General features: G+C 46.9%; 1 protein-coding gene across 1 annotated transcript in view; it reads right to left on the bottom strand.

Moving 5' to 3' along the window:
* Nucleotides 1-18,415, bottom strand: part of LOC129862169 (spondin-1-like) — a 118,162-nt gene that overhangs the window by 15,284 nt on the left and 84,463 nt on the right. Inside the window, exons 11-14 of the mRNA XM_055933564.1 lie at nucleotides 17,826-18,008; nucleotides 5,916-6,086; nucleotides 5,431-5,598; nucleotides 4,977-5,138 (exon numbers count right to left, since the gene is read on the bottom strand). Of these exons, the coding sequence (XP_055789539.1) occupies nucleotides 4,977-5,138; nucleotides 5,431-5,598; nucleotides 5,916-6,086; nucleotides 17,826-18,008 (684 nt within the window). The remainder of the gene's footprint in view (nucleotides 1-4,976; nucleotides 5,139-5,430; nucleotides 5,599-5,915; nucleotides 6,087-17,825; nucleotides 18,009-18,415) is intronic.

Below are 18,415 nucleotides of genomic sequence, written 5' to 3' on the forward strand. Positions count from 1 at the left end.
AAAATCTATATACAGCCTGTGCAAATGAGGTGAGATGAGAGAGGTAAGGCAATAAATAGGCCATGGTGGCAAAGTAATTACAATCTAGCAAATAAACACTGGAATGGTAGGATGTGCAGAAGATGAATGTGCAAGTTGAGAATACTGGGGTGCAAAGGATCAAGATAAATAAATACAGTATGGGGATGAGGTAGATTGGATGGGCTATTTAAAGATGAGATATGTACAGTTGCAGTGATCTGTGAGCTGCTCTGACAGCTGGTGCTTAAAGCTAGTGAGGAAGGTAAAGAGTCTCCAGCTTCAGAGATTTTTGCAGTTTGTTCTAGTCATTGCCAGCAAAGAACTGGAAGGAAAGGCGGCCAAAGGAAGTGTTGGCTTTGGGGGTGACCAGTGAGATATACCTGCTGGAGCGCGTGCTACGGGTGGGTGCTGCTATGGTGACCAGTGAGCTGAGATAAGGCGGGGCTTTACCTAGCAGAGACTTGTAGATTACCTGGAGCCAGTGGGTTTGGCGACGAGTATGAAGCGAGGGCCAGACAGCGAGAGCATACAGGTCATAGTGGTGGGTAGTATATGGGGCTTTGGTGACAAAACGGATGGCACTGTGATAGACTGCATCCAATTTGCTGAGTAGAGTGTTGGAGGCTATTTTGTAAATGACATCGCCGAAGTCCAGGATCGGTAGGATGGTCAGTTTTACGAGGGTATGTTTGGCAGCATGAGTGAAGGATGCTTTGTTTGCGAAATAGGAAGCCGATTCTAGATTGAATTTTAGATTGGAGATGTTTAATGTGAGTCTGGAAGGAGAGTTTACACTCTAACCAGACACCTAGGTATTTGTAGTTGTCCACATATTCTAAGTCAGAACCGTCCAGAGTGATGATGCTGGACGGGCGGGCAGGTGCTGGCAGCGATCGGTTGAAGAGCATTCATTTAGTTTTACTAGCATTTAAGAGCAGTTGGAGGCCACGGAAGGAGAGTTGTATTGCATTGAAGCTCATCTGGAGGTTAGTTAACACAGTGTCCAACGAAGAGCCAGAGATATACAGAATGGTGTCGTCTGCGTAGAGGTGGATCAAAGAATCACCAGCAGCGAGAGCAACATCATTGATGTATACAGAGAAGAGAGTCGGCCCGAGAATTGAACCCTGTGGTACCCCCATAGAGACTGCCAGAGGTCCGGACAACAAGCCCTCCGATTTGACACTGAACTTTATCGGAGAAGTAGTTGGTGAACCAAGCGAGGCATTCATTTTAGAAACCAAGGCTGTTGAGTCTGCCAATAAGAATGTTGTGATTGACAGAGTCGAAAGCCTTAGCCAGGTCCATGAATACGGCTGCACAGTAATGTCTCTTATCGATGGCAGTTATGATATCGTTTAGGACCTTGAGCGTGGCTGAGGTGCACCCATGACCAGCTCTGAAACCAGATTGCATAGCGGAAAAGGTACGGTGAGATTCGAAATGGTCGGTAATCTGTTTGTTAACTTGGCTTTCAAAGACCTTAGAAAGGCAGGGTAGAATAGATATAGGTCTGTAGCAGTTTGGGTCTAGAGTGTCGCCCCCTTTGAAGAGGGGGATGACTGCGGCAGCTTTCCAATCTATGGGAATCTCAGACTATACGAAAGAGAAGAGTAATAGGGGTTGCAATAATTTCGGCAGATAATTTTAGAAAGAGAGGGTCCAGATTGTATAGCCTGGCTGATTTATAGGGGTCCAGATTTTGCAGCTCTTTCAGAACATCAGCTATCTGGATTTGGGTGGAGAAGTTCGGGAGGTTTGGGCGAGTTGCTGTGGGGAGCGCAGGGCTATTGACCGGGTTAGGGGGAGCCAGGTGGAAAGCATGGCCAGCCGTAGAAAAATGCTTTTTGAATTCTCAATTATTGTGGATTTATCGGTAGTGACAGTGTTTCCTAGCCTCAGTGCAGTGGGCAGCTGGGAGGAGGTGCTCTTATTCTCCATGGACTTTACAGTGTCCCATAACTTGTTTGAGTTTGTACTACAGGATGCAAATTTCTGTTTGAAAAAGCTAGCCTTAGCTTCCCTAACTGCCTGTGTATATTGGTTCCTAACTTCCCTAAAAAGTTGCATATCACAGGGGCTATTCGATGCAAATGCAGAACACCACAGGATGTTTTTGTGTTGGTCAAGGGCAGACAGGTCTGGAGTGAACCAAGGGCTATGTCTATTCCTAGTTCAAATTTTTTTGAATGGAGCATGCTTATTTAAGATGGTGAGGAAGGCACTTTTAAAGAATAACCTTGCATCCTCTACTGACGGGATGAGGTCAATGTCATTCCAGGATACCCCGGCCATGTCAATTAGAAGCATTTGACAGTGATGAGGGGTGGTCGTTTGACCGCAGACCCATTACGGATGCAGGCAATGAGGCAGTGATCGCTGAGATATTGGTTGAAATCATTTGAGTCAATTGGAGGTGTACCTGTGGATGTATTTCAAGGCCTACCTTCAAACTCAGTGCCTCTTTGCTTGACATCATGGGAAAATCTAAAGAAATCAGCCAAGACCTCAGAAAAAAAACTTGTAGACCTCCACAAGTCTGGTTCATCCTTGGGAGCAATTCCCAAACGCCTGAAGGTACCACGTTCATCTGTACAAACAATAGTATGCAAGTATAAACACCATGGGACCACGCAGCCGTCATACAACTCAGGAAGGAGACGCGTTCTGTCTCCTAGAGATGAACGTACTTTGGTGCGAAAAGTGCAAATCAATCCCAGAACAACAGCAGAGGACCTTGGGAAGATGCTGGAGGAAACAGGTACAAAAGTATCTATATCCACAAAAGGCCGCTCAGCAAGGAAGAAGCCACTGCTCCAAAACCACCATAAAAAAAGCCAGACTATGGTTTGCAACTCCACATGGGGACATAGATCATACTTTTTGGAGAAATATCCTCTGGTCTGATGAAAACAAATAGAAATGCTTGGCCATAATGTCCATCGTTATGTTTGAAAGAAAAAGGGGGATGCTTGCAAGCCGAAGAGCACCATCCCAACCGTGAAGCACGGGGATGGCAGCATCGTGTTGTGGGGGTGCTTTGCTGCAGGAGGGACTGGTGCACTTCACAAAATAGTTAGCATCATGAGGCAGGAAAATTATGTGGATATATTGAAGCAAAATCTCAAGACATCAGTCAGGAAGTGAAGTTAAAGCTTGGTCGCAAATGGGTCTTCCAAATGGACAATGACCCCAAGCATACTTCCAAAGTTCTGGCAAAATGGCTTAAGGCCAACAAAGTTAAGGTATTGGAGTGGCCATCACAAAGCCCTGACCTCAATACTATAGAACATTTTTGGGTAGAACGGAAAAAGTGTGTGCGAGCAAGGAGGGCTACAAACCTGACTCAGATACAGACGGAATTTCTACTAGGATTAAATGTCAATTGTGAAAAACTGAGTTTAAATGTATTTGACTAAGGTGTATGTAAACCTCCGACTTCAACTGTAGCCTACATGGAGGCTTTTTTACGCACATCCACAATAATAACAGGAGCTAAAATAATGTAATAGTCTACATGGATAAATAGGAGATGTCCGCTCACTGTTTTGCTGCTGCCAAACTTGATTTTTTAATAAAGCTGTGGTGATTTAAGATTGATTTCAAAACGGTCTCATGAGCCAAACCCTGTATTGATAGTCTACTTTGTGAATGTATTGGACAAAAAAGACTGCCGGCATTAAGAGGAGGGGTTTTAATCAAATGTAACGAAATTGGAAAAAACATTTGTTTGTTTTGTTTCTAAATACGAGGTTTACAGGCACAAAAAGCACATCTCTCTGGTTCCATGTGCATATGGGCACTGTGCGTCACAGCTGGATAGGCTGTGCTACCGTTGCGTTACAGCTTAAGACTAGCTTTCGGTTGGTCTTAAATATCCCCACCAACACAAACTGAAATTGGCATTTTGATGCACATTGTTAAGGACACACCTCAGATATTGCCATCCCTCCCACCTCAATGCAAGCGAGCTCATTTAAGACAGGTCAATTACCAATTTATAAGATTTGAAAATAGAAGAGCGTCGGATTTATTTATTTATATACATTTTATTTAACCTTTATTTAACCAGGTAGGCCAGTTGAGAACAAGTTCTCATTTACAACTGCGACCTGACCAAGATAAAGAAAAGTAGTGTGACAAAAACAACAACACAGAGTTACACAGAAACAAACGTACAGTCAAAAACACAACAGAAAAATCTATGTACGGTGTGTGCAAATGTAGAAGATTAGGGAGGTAAGGCAATAAATTGGCCATAGAGTCGAAATAATTACAATTTAGCATTAACACTGGAGTGATAGATGTGCAGATGATGATGTGCAAGTAGAGATAGTGGGGTGCAAAAGAGCAAGAAGATAAGTAACAATATGGGGATGAGGTAGTTGGGTGGGCTATTTACAGATTGGCTGAGTACAGGTACAGTGATCGTTAAGCTGCTCTGACAGCTGATGCTTAAAGTTAGAGAGGGAGATATAAGACTCCAGCTTCAGTGATTTTTGCAATTCGTTCCAGTCATTGGCAGCAGAAAACCGTAAGGAAAGGTGGCCAAAGAAAGTGTTGGCTTTGGGGATGAAAAGTGAAATATACCTGCTGGAGCGCATGCTACGGGTGGGTGTTGCTATGGTGACCAGTGAGCTGAGATAAGGTGGGGCTTTACCTAGCAGAGACTTATAGATGACCTGGAGCCAGTGGGTTTGACGATGAGGGTTAGGGTTCAACAGTTCGATATTGCAAACGAGTGTATGTTTGACAATTGCGCTGGCTTGACGCCAGCTGCAAATAGAGCCCTAGGAGTCAGCTATACAGCACAAACATATCTGGGACCAGCTATGACAGTGCTAAAAAAGCATATGAATTTAAAGTATTATGCATTAAGTTCCCAGTGGCCAGACTGTGATTTAGTGTTGATGGTAGTGGTAAAGAGTACGGTAACATCTGATGATAACACTTACGACACTCAGGCTGCATACACCGCTCCACCTGTTCCAGCTCCTCTGTACACTCCCCTAGGTCCGGAGACTTGAGCATTCGCTGGCGTGCCCTCACGCCCTTCCCACACGTTACACTACAGACGCTCCAGTCCGACCACGGAGACAGCATACACAGGATGGTGTCTGCAGAGATATACCAAGCAGGCATAATACATGATACATAATAATGTCCCCTGCTGTTCAGAACAATAGTTTCAACATTCATTTCCGCCATCTTCAGCTACTGTTTTTTCATAGCTGAAGGGACTCGAAATGATCTTATTGTTTGACTGTATTCTCTCTCGATTTGAGTGTGTATCTAGCCGGTTGGATCTAGATAGGTACAAACTACAAGGCCCCTTGGCAGATGGCTGAACAAGGCTGCCTGTCACAGTGCTGAGGCAGTTGTTGAGTGGGTGTTGGAGGAATTACTCACTGCACTCAGGCATCATGCACTTCTCCACCTCTGCCACCTCCGCCTTGCACATGGAACCGTCTGAGGGGGGCATCTTCACCATCCGTTCACGCCGCTTCATACCCAGCCCACAGGTGGTACTGCAGGGATCCCACTCGCCCCACTCTGTCACCACACAGCTACTGGGGGCTGATGGATTTACATGGACAGATATACACTCATCCACAGGGATGGGACTTTGTTATAGCAGCTTGCGATTACTGTTAACATTTACTTGAGAAACCATGTTCCACTAACACACTGACTGAATATTAAGCCTGGTGGCATATAGCAGCTTTTCAACATAGGATTTGTGGTTGTTTTCATGTCCTATTTTAGATTATTTTGACTATATGTCGTCATATTATAGACAAAACATAATCTTTTAGTCTTTAACACAAAACGCCTGAACCCACATGATCCTGATGTCACAATTTGGATCATCTCCATGTTTCACTGAGACTCACAGCAGTCGTCGTTGACCACACACTTTTCTGTCTCCTCAGTGTTCAGAGAGCAGACGGATCCATCCTCGGGGAACTGTTTGATGTAGCGCTCCCGATACCTCATCCCCATCCCACAGGACTCACTGCATGGAGACCAGCTGATCCACTCTGACATCATACAGGTAGACACTTCTGGGAACAACAAGAGGCAAGGGCATAGCCTGGTTCAACCAGACTGAACTCTGTGATCACCATTGTGTCATGGTGAGTGCAGGGTTCAGTCTGGTTTAACCAGGCTAGCAAAGATGAGCAGGTTCATTGACAAGTCATACAAAAATCACTACTAGCTGACACCTGAATTCCACCGCCCTTCATCTGGTAACAAGTAACACACCCAACATAAATTATTCACTCTGCTCTCTTCAATTATCTGGGAACAGAGTTTGTAAATAGATTTGTTTTCAGAGAGGATGGATGAACCTTCGGCAACTTCAACATGGATTTCTCTCTCGTCTGGTCCATCCCACTGCTTGGCTGCAGATTGGGAGCAGCGGTGAGTGTAGCTTAATAAAGCAGAACTAAGTGAATCATTAATAAGAGCTGTAAACAAATGTGGCCCCGATGAGGCCCCCAGGGGCCCTGGCCAGCTTCAGGAATATCAATCAACTACGGGGTGTTGACGGAGCGATAAATGAAAACAAAGGAGTAACGTGCAAGGAGGAAAAGCTTGCAATGCCAGTATTATTAATCAATAGTGTGCAGTAGAGCGAAAAGACAGCCTTGAACAATTCAAACCCACACATCAAGCTCTGACAAAGCTGAGATTTGGGGCCCCGAGAGAGATTAATGGAGGTAGGAGAGAGAAAGGTAGTAGGAAGTAGGGGCGAAGGAGAAAGAGAGAGAGAGACACCTCTGCATGACTGATCATGTGATTTTAACTTCTCTGCGATATGTGGGATGGTAGCGTCCGACTTGGCCAAAAGCCAAAAGCCAGAAAAAATGTAGCGCGCCAAATTTAAATATATTACTATAAAAATCAATCTTTCATGAAATCCCACATGAAAGACACCAAATTAAAGCTACACATTGATTTCAAAAAGGATTTACGGCGAAAGCACACCAAACGATTATGTTAGCTCAGTACATAGCCACAGAAAAACCCAGCCATTTTCCCAGCCAAAGATAGTAGTCACAAAAAGCAGAAATAGAGATAAAATTAATCACTAACCTTTGATGATCTTCATCAGATGACACTCATAGGAAATCATGTTACACAATACATTTATGTTTTGTTCGATAATGTGCATATTTATATCCACAAATCTCGGTTTACATTGGCGCCATGTTCAGAAATGCTTCCAAAATATCCGGAGAAATTGCAGAGAGCCACGTCAAATAACAGAAATACTCATCATACCTTTGATGAAAGATACATGTTTTACATATAATTAAAGATACACTTGTTCTTAATGCAACCGCTGTGTCAGATTTAAAAAACAATTTACGTAAAAAGCACACCATGCAATAATCTGAGACGGTGCTCAAAAATACCAAAATTTCTCCACCATTTTGGAGTCAACAGAAATACGAAATTACATCATAAATATTCCCTTACCTTTGATCATCTTCATCAGAATGCACTCCCAGGAATCCTAGTTCCACAATAAATCGTTGTTTTTTTCGATAATGTCCATTACTTATGTCTAAGTAGCTACTTTTGCTAGCATGTTTAGTGCACATGTCCAAACGCTCGCACAGATGCAGGCGAACTCGGACGAAAACTTCAAAAAGTTATATAACAGGTCAAATAAACTGGTCAAACTAAGTAGAGAATCAATCTTCAGGATGTTGTTATCATATATATCTAATAACGTTCTAACCGGAGCATTCCTTCGTGTGTGTAGAAGTTATGGAACGCAAGGCGATATCATGAGGAAAGCGCGTAACCAGGAACTGGCAATTTGCCAGACCACTGACTCATTCCCCTCTCATCCGGCCCCACAACACAGCATAAGCTTCATTCCACATTCTACAGACTGATGACATCTAGTGGAAGGCAAGGAAGTGCAAACAAATCCATATCTTACAGGGAACTGAATAGGCGATGAGTTGAACGTTGACCAGTCTCAGAATTCTCACTTCCTGTTTGGATTATTTCTCAGGTTTTTGCCTGCCATATGAGTTCTGTTATACCCACAGACATCATTCAAACAGTTTTAGAAACGTCAGAGTGTTTTATATCCAATAGTAATAATACTATGCATATATTAGCATCTGGGACAGAGTAGGAGGCAGTTCACTATGGGCACGCAATTCCTCCAAAAGTGAAAATGCTGCCCCCTATATCAAAGAAGTTAAGAAGATGGGTCCTAATTGACAACTTTGATGAGAATTAGACAAATGAGTCAGTTACTTCCTGATAGAGAAAGTTAATGCCAATCTGACTGAATTGAACAGCTTTCAGACCTCCCTTGTTTACTGGATGAAGAAATGTTTGTTGAAAATCATATGTGTTTTGATCTCTACCCGGTTACGGCAGTTGATGAGACTCCAAAGTCCCAGCTTTTCTTCTTGTGTTTGAATGCCAAGGACAAAACAGTGTTAATTATGCATCTTCGGTAGCACGTAAACCGTGAAAGGGAAAACAATGGCAACACCATGTAGGGCGTTATCAATAATACGGTGCAGAGCGTTTGACTGCTGGAGGGTACGGAGACCCCCAGCTCCACTGAAACCATTGACAACTACGTGCCGTTTTCATGGGATTGTTAAATAAACGTTTTAACTATTTGGTTTCAATATCATCACCTCTTGAAGAGCATAGTCATCAGAGCATCATCAGAGTTATACAGCAAGTAACTGCTTGCTTTTCATGATCAGTAAACATCAATTGATCATGTATTTTAAGATACGTGAGGGTAGCCTATCCATTTGGCATGTAGCTAGCTATGTGTCATTTAGCTTGCTTCATCAGAGATTAGGCTTTTGGAAAGAGCTTGACATCGGCAAGTCCTCGTCCTGGTAAAGTTGTCAGTCGGACTAATGTCATTACCACTAGATGGCAAGCAAATCAAACTATATTTGGATATAGCCATCTAGTTTATCCCCTGAAAGTTAGCTTGTTAACTAGCAATATTGACCTGATCTGTTATTAGCTAGCTAGTCAATTTGACGTGATCCATCAATCAATGTAACCATGTCTGTTAGCAGCGATCCTGATTAAATACTTTGAAAAACAATGTTGAGAAGGGGATGTTAGCTAACTTTTCTGGGCAGGCTTACATTGGTTGGAGAAGAAAGTACATGAATTAAATGTACCACTAGCCTATATGTTTAGCCAACTGTTCTACCGGTAGCTTGCAATGTAAACATTATCATCTAACAGTTCATCCGCAAATGTGTCCTTCTGCTGCTTAACAGGCTGAGCCCAGAAAGGATGAGAAATCAACCTAAACCACTCATACTTGTCAGGTATAGTTCAATTTGATTTTATATCACTCAAATATCCAATTATTGGTGGCCAATATTTAGAGATATCGTGAGGCTAAAAATTACATGATCAACATATTTTTACTGATCATGAAAAGCATGCAGTTAGTTACCTGCTGTATAACTCTGCTAAATGTGCTGAGGTGATGATATTACAACCAAATAGTTAACGTTTATTTAACAATCCCTTGAAAAAGGCACACAGTTGTAAATGGTTTTAGCAGAGCAGGGGTCCTTGCCCACCAGCAGGCTAATCGAACCCTTATTGTGATGTTTTATTGATAAAGACCTATTTCCTTGTGCTTGGCGAAGAAGTTGGAGGAGGAGCATGACACCACATCTCAACCCTAATTACTGTTCTCATGAACATGGCTCCCATGTTAGGTCTTAGTTCAGTCTGATTGCACATGGATATGTGAGGGTAGGAAACAATGTCACCAACGATTAAACTACGATAATCAATCATTTCAATAAGCATTTTTCTACGGCTGGCCATGCTTTCCACCTGGCTACCCCTACCCCGGCCAACATCTGCAGTAACTTGCCCAATACCCCCCCCGCTTCTCCTTCACCCAAATCCAGACAGCTGATGTGCTGAAAGAGCTGTAAATTCTGGATCCCTACAAATCAGCTGGGCTAGACAATCTGGACCCTCTCTTTCTAAAATTATCCGCCAAAATTGTTGCAACCCCTATTACTAGCCTAGTCAACCTCTCTTTCGTATCGTCTGAGATCCCCAAAGATTGGAAAGCTGCTGCGGTCACCCCCCTCTTTAAAGGTGGTGACACTCTAGACCCAAATTGTTATAGACCTATATCCATCCTGCCCTGAGTTTCTAAAACCTTCGAAAGCCAAGTTAACAAACAGATCACCGACCATTCCTTCTCCACTATGCAATCTGGTTTCCGAGCTGGTAATAGGTGCACCTCAGCCACGCTCAAGGTCCTAAACAGCAGGTAGCCTAGTGGTTGGAGAGTTGGGCCAGTAACCGAAAGGTTGCTAGATCGAATCTCCCGAGCTGACAAGGTAAAAATCTGTTGTTCTGCCCCTGAACAAGGCAATTATCCCACTGTTCCTAGGCCATCATTGTAAATAAAAATGTGTTCTTAACTGACTTGCCTAGTTAAATAAAGGATTTTAAAAAACGATATCATAACCGCCATCGATTAAAGACAGTACTGTGCAGCCGTCTTCATCGACCCGGCCAAAGCTTTCGACTATGTCAAATCACCGCATTCTTATCGGCAGACTCAACAGCCTTGGTTTCTCAAATGACTGCTTTGCCTGGTTCACCAACTACTTCTCAGATAGAGTTCAGTGTGTCAAATCGGAGGGCCTGTTGTCCGGACCTCTGGCAGTCTCTATGGGGGTACCACAGGGTTCAATTCTCGGGCTGACTCTTTTTTCTGTATATACAGTATCAATGATGTCGCTCTTGCTGCTGGTAATTCTCTGATCCACCTCTACGCAGACGACACCATTCTGTATACATCCGGCCCTTATTTGGACACTGTGCTAACAAACCTCCAAACGAGCTTCAATGCCATACAACACTCCTTCCGAGGACTCCAACTGCTTTTAAATGAAAGTAAAACTAAGTGCATGCTCTTCAACCAAATGCTGCCCGCACCCTCCCGCCCAACTAGCATCACTACTCTGGACGGTTCTGAATATGTGGACAACTACAAATACCTAGGTGTCTGGTTAGACTGTAAACTCTCCTTCCAGACTCACATTAAGCATCTCCAATACAAAATTTAATTGCGCAACAAAGCCTCCTTCACTCATGCTGCCAAACATACCCTCGTAAAACTGACTATCCTACCGATCCTTGACTTCGGCGATGTCATTTACAAAATAGCCTCCAAAACTCTACTCAGCAAATTGGATGTAGTCTATCACAGTGCCATCCGCTTTGTCACCAAAGTCCCATATACTACCCACCACTGCGAACTGTATGCTCTCGCTGGCTGGCCCTCACTACATATTCATCGCCAAACCCACTGGCTCCAGGTCTGGCTCCATCTATAAGTCTTTGCTAGGTAAAGCCCCGCCTTATCTCAGCTCACTGGTCACCATAGTAACACCCACCCGTAGCACGCGCTCCAGCAGGTATATTTCACTGGTCATCCCCAAAGCCAACACTTCCTTTGGCCGCATTTCCTTCCAGTTCTCTGCTGCCAATGATTGGAACAAATTGCAAAAATCACTGAAGCTGGAGTCTTATATCTCCTTCTCTAACTTTAAGCATCAGCTGTCAAAGCAGCTGTACCTGTACACAGCCAATCTGTAAATAGCACACCCAACTACCTCATCCCCATATTGTTACTTATCCTCTTGCTCTTTTGCACCCCAGTATCTCTATTCTCTACTTGCACATCTGGCATTCCAGTGTTAATGCTAAATGGTAATTATCCATGGCCTCCCTACTCTTCTACATTTGCAGACACTGTACATAGATTTTTCTATTGTGTTTTTGACTGTATATTTGTTTATGTGTAACTCAGTGTTGTTGTTTTTGTCGCACTGCTTTGATTTATCTTGGCCAGGTCGCAGTTGTAAATGAGAACTTGTTCTCAACTGGCCTACCTGGTTAAATAAAGGTGAAATAAAATAAATATGCCTATATGTCTTTTTTCAATATTACATGTACACGATTTCACAGGGATTACCAGCTCAGCCTGATGAACACACAAGCCTTTAGCCACCGACCAATGTTTTATGCTTCTTTACGACTTGCTTTGTTGTAAACAGTAAACTGTTTACACCAGGGATGGGAAACTTTGATTGGGGTGGGGGCCACAATAAATCTGAACTCATCATGAGGGGCCGCAGCGGCTCGCAGGTTTGCGTACCCACATCCATACACACACAGGTCCGTAGAGCTCCGAGAAAAGATTGTGTCGAAGCACAGATCTGGGGAATGGTACGGAAATTCTGCAGCATTGAAGGTCCCCAAGAACACAGTGGCCTCCATCATTCTTAAATGAAAGTAGTTTGGAACCACCAAGACTTCCCAGGGCCTTGATCCGGGAGGTGACCAAAAACCTGATGGTCACTCTGACAGAGCTCTAGAGTTCCTCTGTGGAGATAGGAGAAGCTTCCAGAAGAACAACAATCTCTGCAGCACTACACCAATCAGGCCTTTATGTTAGAGTGGCCAGACGGAAGCCACTCCTCAGTAAAAGGCACATGACAGCCTGCTTGGAGTTTGCCAAAAGGTACTTAAAGACTATCAGACCATGAGAAACAAGATTCTCTGGTCTGATGAAACCAAGATTGAACTCTTTCGCCAGAAAGTTAACAGTATAGTGGGTCAATTTCCGCAACAACTAAGAGCATGAAAGTGCAAGGCTCAACTTCTCCGCAGTTTTCGAGAAGACTCGAGGCTGTAATCGCTGCCAAAGGTGCTTCAACAAAGTACTGAGTAAAGGGTCTGAATATTTATGTGAAAAAAAATCTAAAAATATGTTTTTGTCACGATCGACCATGGGAGAGAGAGAGGACCAAGGCGCAGCATGTAAAAAAGACATCTTCTCTTTATTTAGGAGAAAACGAACGAAGCAAAACAACAAATAGACGACCGTGAAGCTAGAACCGAACGAAATGCAAACATGCAACCTAGGCACAGACACAGACCTAGACAATGACCCGACAAAAACATGATGCCTATGGCCGCCTAAAATATGGCTCCCAATCAGAGACAAATGACAGACATCTGTCTCTAATTGGGAACCACTCAGGCAACCATAGACATACCTAGAACATTCACTCAACCATAGACATACCTAGAAACATTCACTCAACACAAACCCATAAACTAAACCCAACACCCCCTTTTCCATATAACCACCAAAAACGAGACAAAACACAAACATTCCCCATGTCACACCCTGACCTAACTAAAATAATAAAGAAAACAAAGAATACTAAGGCCAGGGCGTGACATAACCCCCCCCTTAAGGTGCGAACTCCGGGCGCACCAGCACACAGTCTAGGGGAGGGTCTGGGTGAGCTTCCTTCCACGGTGGCGGCTCCGGCACTGGTCGGGGTCCCCACCCCACCATAGTCACTACCCGCCTCCGTAGCCTCCTCCCAATGGCCATCCTTCCCCTTAACCCCACTGGATTAAGGGACAGCACCGGACTAAGGGGCAGCACCGGACTAAGGGGCAGCACCGGACTAAAGGGCAGCACCGGACTAAAGGGCAGCACCAGGATAAGGGGCAGCACCAGGATAAGGGGCAGCACCAGGATAAGGGGCAGCTCCGGACTGAGGGACGGCAGCTCCGGACTGAGGGACGGCAGCTCCGGACTGAGGGACGGCAGCTCCGGACTGAGGGACGGTAGCTCCGGACTGAGGGACGGCAGCTCCGGACTGAGGTACGGATCCTGGCTGGATGACTAATGGTTGGCTGACGGATCCGGCTGATCCGGGATGGCGGAAGGCTCTGGCTGATCCGGGCTGGCGGAAGGCTCTGGCTGCTCATGGCTGGCGGAAGGCTCTGGCTGCTCATGGCTGGCGGAAGGCTCTGGCTGCTCATGGCTGGCGGAAGGCTCTGGCTGCTCATGGCTGGCGGAAGGCTCTGGCTGCTCATGGCTGGCGGAAGGCTCTGGCTGCTCATGGCTGGCGGAAGGCTCTGGCTGCTCATGGCTGGCGGAAGGCTCTGGCTGCTCATGGCTGGCGGAAGGCTCTGGCTGCTCATGGCTGGCGGAAGGCTCTGGCTGCTCATGGCTGGCGGAAGGCTCTGGCTGCTCATGGCTGGCGGGCGACTCTGGCTGGTCCTGGCTGGCGGACTCCGGCAGGTCCGGGCGTAGGGACTCCGGCAGGTCCGGGCGTAGGGACTCCGGCAGGTCCGGGCGTAGGGACTCCGGCAGGTCCGGGCGTAGGGACTCCGGCAGGTCCGGGCGTAGGGACTCCGGCAGGTCCGGGCGTAGGGACTCCGGCAGGTCCGGGCGTAGGGACTCCGGCAGGTCCGGGCGTAGGGACTCCGGCAGGTCCGGGCGTAGGGACTCCGGCAGGTCCGGGCGTAGGGACTCCGGCAGGCCCGGGCGTAGGGACTCCGGCAGGCCCGGGCGTAGGGACTCCGGCAGGCCCGGGCGTAGGGACTCCGGCAGGCCCGGGCGTAGGGACTCCGGCAGGCCCGGGCGTAGGGACTCCGGCAGGCCCGGGCGTAGGGACTCCGGCAGGTCCGGGCGTAGGGACTCCGGCAGGTCCGGGCGTAGGGACTCCGGCAGGTCCGGGCGTAGGGACTCCGGCAGGTCCGGGCTGAGGGACTCCGGCAGGTCCGGACTGGGTGGCAGCTCATGACTGGGTGGCAGCTCATGACTGTAGGGCAGCTCATGACTGTAGGGCAGCTCATGACTGTAGGGCAGCTCATGACTGTAAGGCAGCTCATGACTGTAGGGCAGCTCATGACTGTAGGGCAGCTCATGACTGTAGGGCAGCTCCTGACTGTAGGGCAGCTCATGACTGTAGGGCAGCTCATGACTGTAGGGCAGCTCTGGCAGCTCCTGACTGGCTGGCGTCTCTGGCAGCTCCTGACTGGCTGGCGGCTCTGGCAGCTCCTGACTGATGGACGGCTCTAATGGCTCGGGACAGACAGATGGCTCAGAAGGCGCTGGGCAGACAGATAGCTCAGATGGCGCCGGGTAGACGGATGGCTCAGATGGCGCCGGGTAGACGGATGGCTCAGATGGCGCCGGGTAGACGGATGGCTCAGATGGCACCGGGTAGACGGATGACTCACATGGCACGGGGTAGACGGATGACTCACATGGCACTGGGTAGACGGATGACTCACATGGCACTGGGTAGACGGATGACTCACATGGCACTGGGTAGACGGATGACTCACATGGCACTGGGTAGACGGATGACTCACATGGCACTGGGTAGACGGATGACTCACATGGCACTGGGTAGACGGATGACTCACATGGCACTGGATAGACGGATGACTCACATGGCACTGGATAGACGGATGACTCAGATGGCACTGGGTAGACGGGCAGCTCTGGCCGGCTGAGCTGCACTATAGGCCTGGTGCGTGGTGCCGGAACTGGTGGTACCGGGCTGGGGACATGCACCTGAAGGCTAGTGCGGGGAGAAGGAACAGGGCATACTGGACCCTGGATACGCACATTAGGCCTCGTGCGTGGTGCCGGAACTGGTGGTACCGGGCTGGGGACACACATCTCAGGGCTAGTGCGGAGAGCAGCAACAGGACACACTGGGCTCTCAAAGCGCACTATAGGCCTAGTGCGTGGTACCGGCACAGGTGGTACCGGGATGAGGGCACGCATCTCAGGGCGAGTGCGGGGAGAAGCAACAATGCGAACAGGGCTCTGGAGACACCCTGGAATCCTGGGGCGTGGTGCCGGAACTGGTGGTACCGGGCTGGGACGGGAAGGTGTTACAGGAGGTGTAGGACTAGGAATGCACACAGGAGACCTGGTTCGTGGAACTGTCATTCCCAGACGGTTAGCACGCAACTCAGGACGAGCATGAAGAGCTGACTCAGGTAACATCACATCCCGCACACGCTCTGTCGGGTGGATGTCGTGCCTCACGCACCAACACAGCAGCTCCCTCTTTTCACTCTCCTCCAAACTCCTCAATAAATCCTTAACAGTTTCTGTATCCTTCCCACACCCTGGAATCCTGGGGCGTGGTGCCGGAACTGGTGGTACCGGGCTGGGACGGGAAGGTGTTACAGGAGGTGTAGGACTAGGAATGCACACAGGAGGCCTGGTTCGTGGAACTGTCATTCCCAGATGGTTAGCACGCAACTCAGGACGAGCATGAAGAGCTGACTCAGGTAACATCACATCCCGCACACGCTCTGTCGGGTGGATGTCGTGCCTCACGCACCAACACAGCAGCTCCCTCTTTTCACTCTCCTCCAAACTCCTCAATAAATCCTTAACAGTTTCTGTATCCTTCCCACACCCTGGAATCCTGGGGCGTGGTGCCGGAACTGGTGGTACCGGGCTGGGACGGGAAGGTGTTACAGGAGGTGTAGGACTAGGAATGCACACCGGAGGCCTGGTTCGTGGAACTGTCATTCCCAGACGGTTAGCACGCAACTCAGGACGAGCATGAAGAGCTGACTCAGGTAACATCACATCCCGCACACTCTCTGTCGGGTGGATGTCGTGCCTCACGCACCAACACAGCAGCTCCCTCTTTTCACTCTCCTCCAAACTCCTCAATAAATCCTTAACAGTCTCTGTATCCTTCCCATTGCTCACCTCCAGTATCTGCACAACGGGCTCTGGCTCCCTCCTTTCACGCTGCTTGGTCCTGAATGGTCGGGTCATTCTGTCACGATCGACCATGGGAGAGAGAGAGGACCAAGGCGCAGCATGTAAAAAAGACATCTTCTCTTTATTTAGGAGAAAACGAACGAAGCAAAACAACAAATAGACGACCGTGAAGCTAGAACCGAACGAAATGCAAACATGCAACCTAGGCACAGACACAGACCTAGACAATGACCCGACAAAAACATGATGCCTATGGCCGCCTAAAATATGGCTCCCAATCAGAGACAAATGACAGACATCTGTCTCTAATTGGGAACCACTCAGGCAACCATAGACATACCTAGAACATTCACTCAACCATAGACATACCTAGAAACACTCACTCAACACAAACCCATAAACTAAACCCAACACCCCCTTTTCCATATAACCACCAAAAACGAGACAAAACACAAACATTCCCCATGTCACACCCTGACCTAACTAAAATAATAAAGAAAACAAAGAATACTAAGGCCAGGGCGTGACAATTTTTGCTTTGTCATTATGGGGTATTGTGTGTAGATTTAATCAATTTAGGATAAGGCTGTAACCTAACAAACAAAATGTGGGAAAAGTCAAGGGTTCTGAATACTTTCCGAAAGCACTGTACATGCATTTGGGGGACCTAAGCAAGATTTGGTTGGGGGGCCCACCCACATGGCGGGAAAAACATTTTACTGGTCACCGTCTTGAAGGCGTATATAAAAAATATATTTCCTGCAATTCTACACATTTTGCAATGGGGCAGATAATTTTTTGGGCAGTTTTACAGCTAATTCCCTGCAATTCTAACTATTTGCCATGACTTATGCCATGTTAACATGATATCTGAGTGAGAGTGATGAACAAAATCAATGGGGGCGCCCTGGAGGTCAGGGCCCCAGGGAAGATGCCCTGCGTGCCCAGTCGGTATTTGGCCATGTTTACGACATTAGATGGCTGGCTAGACTAACTTACCAATCTAAAAGTTGTTAGCTGACATGGCTAATTGAGTGACTATCAGTGACTGACATAACAAGAGAAAAACTGCTGATGCACAACCACATTTCTAAATTGCACCTTATGTATTCTACTATTGTAACTCTAAACAGTAAGTTGAGACCCCGACTGTGACACTGTCCTTAGTCCTCACCCTCCTCGCTGCAGCCAGGCCCCATGCAGGGCTTGAAGTCCTGGGTATGAGGGCAGGGCACACTGAGATCCAGCTGAGCCTTCAGCATCCTCTGTCTCATCCTCCGGCCCTTGTCACAGTTGGCTGAGCTGCAGGCTGACCACGGAGACCAGTTGGAGTAGATGCACGTCTCTGGAGTGTCGTCTGGACGGAGAAATTGGGTGACAATAACTGCATTGGTTAAATGTCACTATTTTGGCATATTCTAATGAGACCATGTTGGTGGGAAGGGGGGAATTCATATGCACTATTCATGTATATAACCCTACATTTGCACTACTTTAGAATGTGTTGGTGCTGTATAGGTAAGCACTAATTGCCTATAAAAGTCAATGCAAGTTCATCTCTTGCTCTAACCACAGTGTATAGTTACTGTACAATACCCACAGTATGTGTATTGTAATGTACTGGAGACCGTCCTGTTTAGGAAACAGACAGTGACATGCTCAACAGAATGAGGGTAGAGAGAACAAATCATTTGGTTGAGGTTGAAAGGTAGTGTTGGAATGTAATTGCAGGGTTAGAAACATAAACCCCATCAGGTTCATTTC

The sequence above is a fragment of the Salvelinus fontinalis genome, chromosome 9, assembly GCF_029448725.1.
Source record: "Salvelinus fontinalis isolate EN_2023a chromosome 9, ASM2944872v1, whole genome shotgun sequence".
NCBI lineage: Eukaryota > Metazoa > Chordata > Actinopteri > Salmoniformes > Salmonidae > Salvelinus > Salvelinus fontinalis.